Source organism: Syzygium oleosum, unplaced genomic scaffold (assembly GCF_021117445.2).
Source record: "Syzygium oleosum isolate NSW1041296 unplaced genomic scaffold, Sole_v2.1 Sole_v2.18, whole genome shotgun sequence".
NCBI lineage: Eukaryota > Viridiplantae > Streptophyta > Magnoliopsida > Myrtales > Myrtaceae > Syzygium > Syzygium oleosum.
In genome coordinates, this window is record NW_026607502.1 from 7,885,932 (window position 1) to 7,900,181 (window position 14,250).

The 14,250-nt window shown below is 42.5% G+C and overlaps 1 protein-coding gene across 1 annotated transcript; it reads right to left on the reverse strand.

Moving 5' to 3' along the window:
- Positions 1 to 4,002: 4,002 nt before the first annotated feature.
- LOC115662495 (berberine bridge enzyme-like 26) lies at positions 4,003 to 8,749 on the reverse strand. The gene is made up of 2 exons (XM_056319589.1): positions 8,198 to 8,749; positions 4,003 to 4,647 (listed from the first exon to the last, which is right to left on the reverse strand). The coding sequence occupies exons 1-2, from the start codon at positions 8,747 to 8,749 to the stop codon at positions 4,003 to 4,005; spliced, it is 1,197 nt and encodes a 398-aa protein (XP_056175564.1).
- Positions 8,750 to 14,250: the final 5,501 nt, after the last annotated feature.

The following is a 14,250-nucleotide window of genomic DNA, read 5'->3' on the forward strand; positions in this document are numbered from 1 at the left end:
TGGATTGGGCTTCAGTCAAGCTCATTAAGGGTGGCCCAAGTCCAAAACCCCACACTTCGCATGTAGGTTATAATTTTTGTAAAATCCTGTTTGAGTTTTCATGAGACGGTGGTAAAATATGCACTTTTTTAATTGGTTAATTTTAACATTTAATTGTAACTCCGGTAGAAAATGAAATGTCTGTTAATGTTTATTTAAAGATAAAATATTTCCATTTAATTAATCTGGATTTTAATTTAACTTTTTCTTAAATTACGATAGTTTCGTTTTTTTTTCATGTTTGGGTATTCTATTTTGTCCTTTTTTTGTTAAGTATGTGTGCTGTTGTCACTTATTATATTTTATGCTTACACCTTAACTAAATGTTAAAAGGGAATACATCTCACTCAATCCTCCAAATTACTTTTCCTTATAGATATATTGAAGAACTGGACATATTTTTGATGTTATGACGGATCTATTTGAAAATGCAATTGCTATTTTAATTGCGGGAGTATAATGGCCTAATTATCATGCGAATTCAAGAAATGAATTAAGCATTGCAAAGACCTAGAAATATGCATTTCTATGTGTTAAATTGGATATTAGGACGACTTAGGGGTTTAGAACTCACAGAGCAATTTGATGGAGTTTCGGACCCGCAAAATGCCGAAAAACCAAGAGATGAACCACCAAAATGTTAAAGCCACTTCAAATCGTCAGATGAGACAGAATCACAAATTAGAATGGCTTACTTATGGTTATCAGTTCCAGGGTGAGTAGGTTCCAGACGTGAAAAGACTTGAAACTTAGAACCTACCATGTCAGGGTCAGTTCCCAGCTATAGAAACTAAGATGCGACCCTATTGACCCGGAACCACTCACCTGCCAAATTCATTTTGCATAAAAATGAGAACATCACAGTGTAACTCTCCAAATCACCAAAACAACCACCATAATCCAAGACTTGATATGCCTACATTAGTACCTCGGTTTGGTTGTGCTTGCGTAAGTTTTTGCACAAATTACTCAATGTCAAAAGTTTAGGGAACTTTCCCTTCTTTAATCATGAAGGTAAAGATGGCGATCGCTGAACACTGAATTGAAACACCTGTACTAGGATAAAGATATCTTTTTGTCACCAGTTACAAGGAGCATTCAAGTAAAATAAAATAAACAATAAAAAATTCAAAACAAATAACAAAAAGTATGAATTATAAGACTTCATTTCTTATTCGTCCATAAAAGATTATTTCAAATTATAATCACTAGAAAACAAAACAAAATAACAAGCATAGTAAATTACTTAACAATAGTATTAAATAAAAGTCATTAGTCCTTGAAATAAAACAAATTAGTAGAAAACTCACCATATATATTGATTCCACTTAAGTCTTCAATTCATAAACTCTATTTGTTGATAACAATCTCCTCGGTAAGATAATCCATATATGAAAAAAAAAAAAGAGATTAAATAAGGCATTCACTCATTAGATATACAAAGGAATTGCAAGATAAAATTAAATATAGTGACTTACTCAACTCAAATTTTTCCTCATTCTCAATGTAATCTTCAACATTAATTAATACGGGAACGACTCTCAACCAATCTTCATTGTAAATCAAAGCTTGCACCACTTAGGAGTCAAAGAACTTTGAAAGCATCAAGCCCACGACCAAATGTACTAAAAGCTTACTCTAAAGCAACGGTAGTATCGAAATAGTCAAAACATCTTGATTCATCAAAGATGAGATTTTATACTATGAGCCGGTACTCTTCCATCACATCAAAAGGTCAAGATCAAAAACATCTTCACAATCAGCTTAAAGATAATGATAAATCTAAAATTTGTTCTTATCAAACACTCTTTTCTCCTTGTTGATAAAGTTTTTCAATGGGCTTCTAAAATTGAAATCAACTTCGTTGTTACCACCATCACTATTGTCATTGCATCCACTAGGTACACTATCACTAGAACTCACATTTTGATCACCCAAATTTTGGTCACTAGAATCAAGAAAAGATTGCTCATAAAATATGTACAAACACTACAAGTTGTCCTTAACCTTATCATGCATCTCTTTAGCCATCACACTATCATCATAAATTAGTCAACAATAATACTTCACAAAATTCAACCTTTTTCTAGTATCCAACGCAACAGCTCTCATGGGAGAATCCCTCACATACCTAACCATATTTCAAATACGTGCAACAGAATGATGTGCCTTGATCAAGTCATCTCTTACAATCAAGATTGATATACGAGCCATGCACCTCATACATAAAAATTGCCCTTTAAGATTACTAACATTTCTGTTGAAAAATTTTCTTTCAAATGATTAATGGTAACATCATTTTGAACTACGATTATCCCTGGTGATTGTCGTACTTTTTTTTGTACTTCCAACTCGTAGAGGCATTTCTCAACCATCTTTCAATCTCCTTGCCCTAGTGACTAGACATCACCACAAAGTTGATGTTCTTTTGTGCAACTTCACCTGTGCAAGGACCATGTTCCTCATCTTGAAGAGTATGCTTCTCAAAATGCTTTTACATCATCTTCTCGGGAGCCTATCTCGAGCACCCAATGCTTCATTTACGTGATATTTACGTAATAAACCTTGTAATGAGACCTTTCTAATGAGCTCAATATTGACGGACTGAATTGAAAAATCCAGGATTTGAGATTTTGGCTTAACCAGGGCAATACACTCAGGTCTATGAAATGAATATCGTATTAACTATCTGAAGCCATAAAAGATTCATTATTTGTCATAATTAAGAGATGTGAAAATTTTCATGCAATTTCAAGAAATCTAAGTACAATTACGGGCATCGAGACCATATAAAATCTTAGAGAATGGAGTCATTTGGATGTTGGACAATGAAGAAATCGTTGGTCAAATGTTATGGAAAATGTTAAATAAGTGCCTTTTTTTTTTTGTCAGAAAATAAGTGCCCTTTGAACGCTTGTTTATTGGATCTCATTAAATATGTTTTGGAAATTTCAAATTCACTATTTGACGTAAGTGATTTTTTTATAAAAAAAAATGTGATTATTTCATTTTCAAAGTGCCATGGAATTTGTTATTTTCACTTTTAGTTAATTTAACTAGTGTCCTAGGGATATAACGCTTTTTCCCTTTCCTCTCTAGGAGTCTCTCCTCTCCCTCCTATCTTCACACCGTTTTCTTCTTCGACTTCCATGGAGGGGAGGGTTTGAGCTAGATCTCCCTCCCTCCCTTTTTTCCTTTTTCTTTGGCTGAATTGGTTCTTTGTTCTCTTTTTCTTGCTTTCCTCCCGGTTTGAGGAGTTTTTCTCTTCTGATTTAGTCTAGATCTAGAAGTTTTTCTCTCTTGTTTTGGGGAGGTTTCTATTCCGATCTAGTCTAGATATGAGGTCTTTTTTGCATATATGATTTTGGGATTTCGCTTTTCTCGGGTTTCGTTGTTGTACAAGTCCAATTTCGAAGGATATCAGACAAGTTTCGTGAAGGTTTCCCTCTCACAGGTGTTAGATCTATGCATGTTCAACCTTGTTACTCTGCACGGCGATGGTATTGGAGACGCCGAACCTAGGCAGGCACTGCCGAAAGGCAAAGCCGCAGAACCAAATGGAGATATCTGTGTGTGCTCATTATTAAAGACGAATTCGGTAATCGGCCGCCAATTTTGGTTTGAAGAAGTCCCAGATCTGCTCTTTGAGCGTATGACCCATATCATTGCTCTAATGATTCATTTTCTTATATGGAACTTGTTTTGTTGTCTTGGTTTGCAGTTGGACTGCGTATTTCTATTGTATATTCATGGGAATGAATAAAATGTTTCTTTGATAAAAACAAAAAAAGTAGTGTCCTAGGGACAATTATCAACGAGACCCTTAACAAATAGCCCGAGATATGATAAAAATTGCCATGTGAAGCACCCTAAGAAAACCCACACAAAGTTCAACCATCGATATTGTGGAATGTTCCATTTATTACAAAGAATCGTCTTATTATTGCGAGGAATACACCTAAATTAAAATGAAAACGGAGGAATACTTTGCTCGTGTCGGAAAAAGTTGCGCGGATCAACCGCGGTCTTCACATGCACCAACCTGTCGAAATTGTTCTTGAAGTACTTCTTTCCCCAAGCGCTTGCTTGCGTATAACTCGTGTTGCCTTTGACGTTGTTCGTTCCTATGTCGAGATCCCTGTAGTTGATATAGGCCTCTCGAGGCGATTTCGACACATACTGCGCCATATAACTATAGAAGCTTCGTATCCAACTCACGTGCTTTGAAGCAACCTCGTTGCCTCCATCGGTCCATGACGTAAAGTACTGGATCTTGTACAAAACCCCAGCTCTGTGAGGGAAGGGAAGGGCAGATTCGGAAATCTCGCTCATTTTCCCGCCATAGTGGGTCCAAATCATTTGAGCCACGCCTTCATCTTCCTCAAAGAACCTCTCCCACATCCCCTCTAAGCCACTCTCTGGGATTGGCTCCTTCACGTAATCCGATTTGTCCTTAAAGTATAATTTGGTGTTGGAGCTCCTGTTGAGCAAGACTTCCAAGGGCCCTTCGATCGGAAACCCCGCGAAGTAGAGGATCGACTCGATCCAGCTCATCTCGGTGCAGTCCTGTCTCGTGACGTTGAGCTCGGGGAAGCTGCTCTTCGTCACCTTGAGGAGCGCATCGACCCCACCGAGGTAAAGGGTGGTGTCACGCCCCGAACCCCATCGAGCTCGCGACATCCCCTGCTCCGGTCGAAATGATGCGACGTCCCAGGAACGTCGCCGACCCAACCCAAACATCAGAGCCACATGCGGAAGCGAATAACAAAACCCCGGACAAATAATGACGACAACGGGGTAGAACAACAGAACAGTCCAGCAACCACATATTCATACAACACCAAATATACATACATCATATTACAGGCATAATTAACAAACTAGCATCCGAAATCACCGTCAACAAAATATCAGGGTCTGGTTAACTTAACTTCCCTATGGATCAACCCGATTTATACAACCCCCAAAAATCTTAAGGAAAAACCTAAGGATCGCCCTCCTCCAGTCTGCTTCTGAATCTCTGGCTCGAATCTCTGGAACTCACCTGCAGCTCCACTGGGCACCAACAGTAGCTCCCCGGACTTCCAAAAAGAAAAGGCGTACTTCCCGGGTTTAGGGCCGGGGGTCTGAAAGTGGCGGTTATACAACCGTGAGACGAATCTCAATGAGTGTACAACCTCAAACCCCACGTAGGCACTCACGTACCGCCAGACAAAAACACACATAACACACAACGATCGGCCAAACTAACAATCACATGCGACCCTACCTGGAATCCATCACGCACGTTCCTGCACGTTAGACAATAACACAGCCAACACATCACAGCAAGGAATCACAGACGCGCGCGTGCCTTAATTATAAGACAGAAACCACTTGGGCACGTCCCATACTGTGCCTAGCAGTTTCTACCCCATAATTAAGCATCACATCACGCGATACAAACACACTCGCACGCTACTCACACCATGCGTCACTTTCCACAATCCTCTCGCTTGTCTTGCCAAATCCCACTCATTTTCAACCTTTCCACCACTACCGCGCCCGCGTAAAACGCATCAGGCCAACGGTCTTCTGACCTCGTCAGGCATCGTCACCCCGTCGGGCCGGGCATCGTCACCTCGTCAGGGACGGCATCGTCCCGCGTAAACGTACATGCCTCAGGACGGAATCCTACACACACTTTCCTTCTACCGCACCCGCGTAAAACGCATCAGACCAACGGTCTTCTGACCACGTCAGGCATCGACACCTCGTCAGGCCGGGCATCGTCACCTCGTCAGGGACGGCATCGTCCCGCGTAAACGTACATGCCTCAGGACGGACCTTTCCAACCAATCCTACATTTCCATATCCTCGTTCCACTCAAACCACACTTACACACAACCAGCACACGCACAGCCAAACATACACGCCTCACACATACATAGCCACACACCAAATTCACATCTCACACAAACACGCATTCTCATCACACGAACACCACATGATCACCCACACTCGGCACACGAACTCAATGCACATTCACATGTCCACGCCACCACACCTCACGGCCACACACACGGCATAGCACCACATCACATTCGGCCCAAGGACAAACTAGAACAAGCCAATGACAGCAAACTACACAATTAATCCGATAAACCCAATCAAGCCAATACATTTCCAATTAATCACCCATTTAATTCCCGATCGATCCTCGACATCACAGCCCTAACTCAGCATTCCTAAACCTCGAATTTCGTCGCCCAATCAGCCCACAACCACCAAACATTCAACCCCTAACTTAGTCCGGAAGACAGCCACGAAACAGCCACAAACAGTCCCTAAAATAACTTAAACCGAACTTCAAACGAGTCTAGAAATACCCAAGGTCCTAAATGACATTTGGGGAAAACACTTACCCAAAGAGGCGAGACAAAACGGGGCTCGAACGGGCCGGGACAGCGGCAGCAGCGTCGCCGGCGATGTACGGACGGCGTGAACAGTGATCCCCCGTACGGCGGTGAACAGTACTTCCGTACGGACACCCCGTACGGACAGGGCTGGGACGGTGGCCGGCGAGGTGCCGGTGACAGCCGCGCGTCCGTACGGTCCGGCGTGAACAGTGATCCGTACGGACGGTGAACAGTACCGTACGGACACTGTACGGACTGTGCTGGACGGCGACGTACGGCGAGGCTGGACGGCTGGGTGTCGACGGAACGGCGATCGGAGCTCCGGCGAAGCTCCGGCGGTACTGTTTGCAGACCGGGAAAGAGAAAAAGAGAGAAACAAGGCTGTTTTGGACAAAAACCGGGGCTGTGGTGGCTGAACAGGTGAGAGGGAGGTCCAAGGGTGCTGTGGCGACGGCTGGTGGGCGGCCAGCAGCTCCGGCTGGTACTGTTCCGGCGTGAACAGTACCGGTTTGAGCAGAAACGTAATCTGCAGAAATGGAAACGGGAAAAGAGAGAAAATTTTGGGGGAAAATGGCTGAATGGTCTTCACGAGAGAGAGAGAATAGTCTGGTCAAATGAGTCAAAGTTGGTGTGAGTGGAATTCATGTGTCTCAATCTAAGCCAATTGGACAATTTTGCCCTTAATCCAATGGCTTTCTTTCCTTCTCATCCAATAATTTAGGGGTAGAATGGTCCTTTGCTCTTAACCATGGTTGACCAGACCTGAGTTAAGCCTAACTCACCTTGGTTAATCCCAAAATTAAATCCAAATTTCGGAATTAATTAAAAATGGCCTAGGGGTATTTTCGTAATTTTCCAATCCCGAACCGAAATTCCAATTTTCGCACATACGTGTTCCATATGTGCGTGGCCAACATAATATGACGTCGGAATCGCGAAATTCATCACGCAAGCCCTCGAAAATCCACGTCAAAGTTTCGGGAATAAAATAATATTATTTTTCCAATTTTTGTCGAAATTCCAATTTTTGGCCAAAACCACTCCGAATGTGCGTGGCCACCCCAAAATGACACTAGCCTCGAAAAATAACCTCAAACGGCCTCAAAATCCAACATCGGTGTCCACAGGGGCAAAATCGTAATTTTCCCGGTCCCGGACCGAAATCCATTTTTTTTTGCAGAAATGGGTGGCCCCAAGGTTGGCCAAGCCAAAACGTCATCGGCCATCCAAAATTGTCACTTTCAAAATTCTCGATTCTCGGGCCCGAATTCCAAGAAATGACTAAAATCGAACAATCGCGACTTTAGCTTATCTCTGGCTAACGGGTGGCTCATTGGGATTACGCGCTCTCGACCCATGACCGACACTAAGTCAAATCACGTTTAAGTTTGCTCGAACCAAGACGACCTCGATTGTCATATAATTGCAAGGGTCTGTCACTAGTGCCCTTTGGACACGATCAATCAAGTAGACCGGTCTCGGTTGGCTCAAAACATTCCCTCGTCAATCCATATGGTCGAAGATCGAACCCAGGTCGAGTTCTTTGGTCGTGCGAACTCAATCCCGTAACGGCCCTACCCCTAAGGTTAGCATCCCGAGAATGCGCGGGTCCCGGGTGAGATCTCACTATAAGTGCATTGATCAAATTCATTTCCTAAATCCTGGGAAAAGGATCGAAAATTCAGACTGTTACAGGTGGTGAACCAGGCTTGCATCGTCCTCGTCCTGTTGGGACCGGAGTTGTGTCTGTGCAAGATCACCCGCATGAATAGGTCGTTGGGGAGCTTGTTCCCGAGAAGTTGCCACTCGGTGCACGAGCTTCGTCGCGTGTTGCTCCAAAGTCCTCTCGGGAGTGTGAACACGGTCACGGTTGACGGCACCGGGACCAGCTTGACTTTCCGGGACACTACCACGCCGAAGCTGCCGCCTCCTCCGCCTCGGATGGCCCAAAAGAGATCTTCCCCCATTGATTCTCTATCCAGGACCCGACCTTGGGCGTCGACCAACTGCGCGTCGATTACATTATCGGCAGCAAGGCCATATTTGCGCAGCAACGTGCCGTAGCCTCCGCCGCTGAAGTGCCCGCCGACGCCGACCGTGGGGCAGATGCCGGCTGGGAAGCCTAGGGTTTTGCTCTTCTCAGCAATCCTATAGTAAAGCTCGCCCACCGTTGCGCCGGATTGGACCCACGCTGTTTCATCCTCCACATCCACGGCAACCGAACGAAGATTCATCATGTCAAGCATGACGAATGGGACTTCGGACAAATATGAAAGGCCCTCATGATCATGACCGCCACTTCGGATCCTCATTTGGAGTCCACACCGCCGGGAGCAGATGATGGCGGCTTGGACTGTAGGCCACGAAAATGGCATGCCCAGGATCACCATAATTAGAAACCGAAACACGATAATGGAGAAATTGTAGATTCGTGTACCTGGTTTGGAATCCATCGAACTTGACGCGGAATTTGCGACGGTTTCCGAACACAAACTCAAATGCTTCTCCCCTATCCCTTCGTTAGAACACTGGCCTAATGAGATTGCCACTCACGAGAAGAAAGTTCTCTCTAAATCCGTATGTGAGTCAAATTGTGCATCATCAGGTTAGGGGAGGGACTTGAGCGCTATTTATAGAGTCTTCGACCACGGGCCCTCTCATTACGGGCCGGGCCGTACTCGGCCCACACCAGCCAGTCCCATATTAGACTTATTAAGAACCCATATATCTTACCTTTATTAGACCAAACTAATTCAGTTAATTTCAATTAATGAAGCCCACATTAGGAAATTCTTACATTCTCCCACTTGGGCGATATTAATTGAAATTAACTGTGTGCGCACCCTTATATTGGTCTAGAGATTATTCTTAATAGTCAATCCGATCCCATAAAGTCTCGAACACCGAATCATGGCGGTAACTGCATGTACTCACGCAGAGCCTTCCATGGTCACGAGTGCTTTTAACTTTACTAATATGGATTCAATATGGTAGTGTGTCAAATGGACAATACCTCATAATGAGTGATACTTTATGTGTTGTCCACGTTGTTAGTCCAAATTCTCTCTCCTTAAGTGTCACAAAACCTAATGTGTCACCAGAGAATATCCTTCATGGTTCCAACGAACCTTCATATGTCTTACCTTGATAGTTAACTGTACTTTATGTGTAACAAGACATATCGTTAAGGCTAATACTAAGAATGCCCCATAGCCTGTACTCAAGGTTTACACAATGTCTCGAGATTTTCATCAAATATGTATACTCAACTTGATAAATCTACATTCACAAATGCCTCATTGAATGCAAAAGAGTTGATACATATTCAAATATTACAAAATGTAACAAAATCAGATACAAACTTCATCAGAGCAACATAAAACTAAACAGCTCCCACTAATTAACAGTATCCCATGATACTCCTAAGCCCATGTTAATGACATGTCGATCAAATACACAAGGGCGAAGGCCTTTAGTTAGCGGATCTGCAATCATATCATCTGTTGAAATGTGCTCTACTGCAATGTCACCATCCTGAACTTTTTCCTTTATAGTCAGGTACTTGACTTCCATATGCTTAGATCCCTTGAGACCTCTGTTGTTGTTAACAAACAACACTGCAGAGTTATTGTCACAATACAACTGTATGGGCCTATCCACAAAATCAAATACGGTCAACTCCTTAATGAGGTTCCGGAGCCAAATTGCCTGAGTAGCTGCCGAAAAGCATGCTACAAACTCCGCTTGCATGGTAGAGGATGTCATTGATTTCTGTTTCTCACTTTTCCATGATACTGCACCTCCTGCTAACTTGAAGATGTAACCTGTTGTCGACTTCTTTTCATCCTGACAGCCAGCAAAGTCTGAATCCGAATACCCAACTAGCTGTAGGTCCTGAACATGTTTGTAAATCAGCATATAATCTTTTGTCCTCTTTAAGTACCTCAAAACCTTCTTGGCAGCAACCCAATGATCGTGTCCTGGATTTGACTGATATCTGCCTAGAAGTCCTGTTGCAAAAGCAATATCTGGTCTAGTACATACTTGAGCATACATAATACTCCTAAGTGCACTAGCATAAGGTACATTCTTCATTTGGGCTTTCTCAAAATCTGAATGAGGACATTGTGACAGACTCAACTTATCACCCTTACTGACAGGAGCAATTCCTGGCTTGCATTGCTGCATGTTGAATCTTTCTAAGATACGATCAACATATGCCCTCTGAGATAAACCCAATAGTCGGCGAGAACGATTCCTACGAATCTCAATGCCAAGGACAAAAGACGCCTCACCAAGGTCTTTCATATCAAAGTTCTTTGACAACATCCGCTTTGTCTCATGCAAGAAACCAAGGTCACCGCTGCAGCGAATATCATCAACATAGAGTATAAGGAAAATGAATTTCCTCCCACTGACCTTGGAGTATATACACTGATCTACTTTGTTCTCAACAAAACCAAATGAAGCGACAACACTATGAAACTTCAAGTACCATTGTCTAGAAGCTTGCTTGAGACCATAAATAGACTTTTTCAGTCTACATACAAGCGTACCTGAATCATCTGCCGCAAAACCTTCGGGCTGCATCATATAGACTTCTTCATTAAGGTCTCCATTGAGAAAGGCAGTTTTAACATCCATCTGGTGTAACTCCATATCGAAATGAGCTACCAATGCCATGATCACTCTCAAAGAATCTTTCGAAGAGACTGGAGAAAAAGTTGCTTCATAGTCTACTCCTTCTCTCTGAGTGAAACCCTTGGCTACCAGTCTGGCTTTAAACTTCTCAATCTTTCCTTTGGAGTCCCTTTTAGTCTTATACACCCATTTGCAGCCAATGGGTCTATGACCTTCAGGTAATTCAACAAGTTCCCAAACTCCATTATGCTTCATAGATCGCATTTCATCTCTCATTGCATCCAACCACGGCCCGACCGAGGACAAGAAACAGCTTCCGTGTAAGTCACCTGGATCGCCTCTGTAACCAATATCGTAGTCTTGCTCTCCTATATATACTAAATAGTCTGGTGGTATAGCTGATCGTCTCTCCCTAATGGATCTCCTTACTGGAACAACAACAGCCTCATCCTGTACCTGAGAGCCTTGAGGAACTTCATTAGGAGCTGTCTGTGATTCCACAATTCTTGTGCCTCCATTGGGATTATAGAACCGATATCCCTTCGAATGATCAGGGTAAGATACAAAGTAACACCGAGTGGTTCTGGAGTCCAACTTACTTAATGTTGGATTGTATAACTTCACTTCTGCAGGACATCCCCAAACCTTAAGATGGTTTAAGCTAGGCTTACATCCAGTCCATAACTCAAAAGGAGTCAATGGAACAGCTTTAGTAGGTACACGATTCAAAATGTACAAAGCTGTTTTCAAAGCTTCACCCCACAGAAAAACAGGTAAATTTGTCCTACTTATCATACTCCTCACCATTTCCATAAGGGTGCGATTGCGCCTTTCGGCTACACCATTTTGCTCAGACTTCCGGGCATAGTAAACCGAGCCACTATCCCTGAATCCTCTAAGTATTTGGCAAATGGCCCTTAAGCTGTCCGGCATCGCCATGTTTGCCATAATACTCTCCACCTCGGTCGGATCTAACAACCTTTATGACCTTTCCCAACTGTTCTCGACTTCAATCCGAAAAATCTTGAGCTTGTCAAGAGACTCGGACTTTTCTTTAATCAAGTACGAGATAGCCATATCGAGAATAGTCATCAATAAATGTAATGAAATAAAAATTTCTACATAAGGTTGCCGTATAGGGTCCACTTATATCGGTGTGAATGACCTCCAACAGATCGAACTTTGACTGCAGTTTTCTTCCTTATCTTGGTCATTTTACCTCTACAACAGTCTACGCATATCTCTAGGTCATCTTTAAGAGCAGGCAGGATGTTAGTCTTTATCAGCCTTTCTACTCTTTCCTTAGAGATATGACCAAGCCTTTTATGCCACAATGCATAAGACTGTTCCTTAGGTAGTGGTCTTTTGGAAACAACCTTTTCGCCGTATAAGCGACGTATATGTCATTGGGAGACAAACACAATCTGTACAATCCGTTGGACATATTACAGCACCCAACCTTATTTGAATTAAGAAACAAAGAAATAACATTGTTCTTGATTTCAAAAGAGTAGCCATACATGTCCAAACACGATACGGAAACTAAGTTCCGTCTAAAAGAAGGTACATAAAAAGTGTCTTTCAACATTAATCTAAAACCGTAGTCTAGAATCAAGATTACATCTCCCACAAACACAACATCGCTTTCTCGTTATTTCCCACGTGAGTCTTGACTCATCCCGATTTGGCTTCCTCGGTTTATGAATCCCGTATGGTAAACGCAACATGATTAGTTGCACCGCTATCGAGCCACCAAGAACTGGATGGTGCTTCGATAGGTTGGATTCACAAACAAGTGCCAAAGAATCATTACCGTAGGCTCACGTTTGGACAACCAAGCTTTAAACTTTCCATGTCCTTCTTTATGTGACCTTTCTTCTTACAAAAGAAGCAGTGGCCACCATCCCTTTTGAAGGATGTTTTCTTTGGACCCATATTGTCGATTGACCGGTAGTTTCATGAGTACCTTTCGAGTACGATTTCGAACTTCTTATCCTTCTTTTTGTGGGAACCGAAACATATAAGGCTAGATGCCCTTTTTCCTTCTTAAGTTTCTCTTCCTCTTGCCACCACCCTTGCTATCAAGTCATTCATCGACAAGTCTCATCTTGGGAATTATAATTTGTCTTTATAATCCCAAAATCGATGGAAGGGTGTTCAAGGCTTGATGCACAATACAAGCATCGGAATGGAAACATTAAGAGCTTGAAGCTTCGTCTTTAGGTCTACCATCCTAAGGACATAATCTCTAACCCCAAAGAGTACCATCATACTTCATATTGAAGAGCTTTCGAAGAAGTGTACCAACCTCGCATTAGATGAAATGCGGTTTCTAGCCTCTAAGGTCGTCATCATTTCCTTAGCAAGATGGGCCACCGGCAAACCACTTTTCAAGTGTTCTTGAATGGATTTTTTCATTGTCAATAAGCAAATCCGATTGCTCTTTTCCCAGCAAGATAGTCCGTTTTCTCGCCTTCGATCTGGTGGCCATGATATCGCCGGCTTATCCTTTGTAAGAGCAATGTGAACATCCGCCACTCCATTCCAAATAGAAAATCCTCTTTCCATTTCTTAAAGTTCAAACCAAGTAAGGACCTCAATGGAAATGGAATTGCCGCTATGTAAAAGGTGACTGGAAAACAAACAAACAATACAATCAAGATCATGTGAGTACTTATCCAAAGAGTTACATACATCATCACATAATCACCTTTAGGCAGAAAATATGACATGCAGTTGTATTCTCTTCACATGACAGCGGCCATGAGAACATATTCTAATTTTTTCGTGAAATCACCACCTTTGGGTGTATGAACCACTAAGATTAGTCATTTCTCAAGCACATGCTATACATGTACCCCTCCATGAACCAATACAAGATCACCTCCTTTGGGAGTATGATCATGCAATAGAACAGGAGACATCCCACCACAATATGAGACCGATATTTCTCAAACCCAGTCAAGTGTGCCACTTTGGCGGTCACTACCCAACTGAATCTTTGAAAATCTCTCATACCAGGGATATGTACTTTATGTATCACATTCACTATATACATGTAATGCTAGACGTAAAGACAGGGGCGTATATCTCTAAAATTACATGCCATGCTAATTATATTGTTCCATTCATTGATAGACAATGAATTATACTCTACATAGTCCTTATGTGG

Coding starts and splice junctions, on each gene's coding strand:
- LOC115662495 (XM_056319589.1), bottom strand. CDS start 8,749: ATGAGGATCCGAAGTGGCGGTCATGATCATGAGGGCCTTTCATATTTG. Junction 4,648..8,197: donor CCAACGACCTATTCATGCGG/GTGATCTTGCAC, acceptor GCGCTCCTCAAG/GTGACGAAGAGCAGCTTCCC.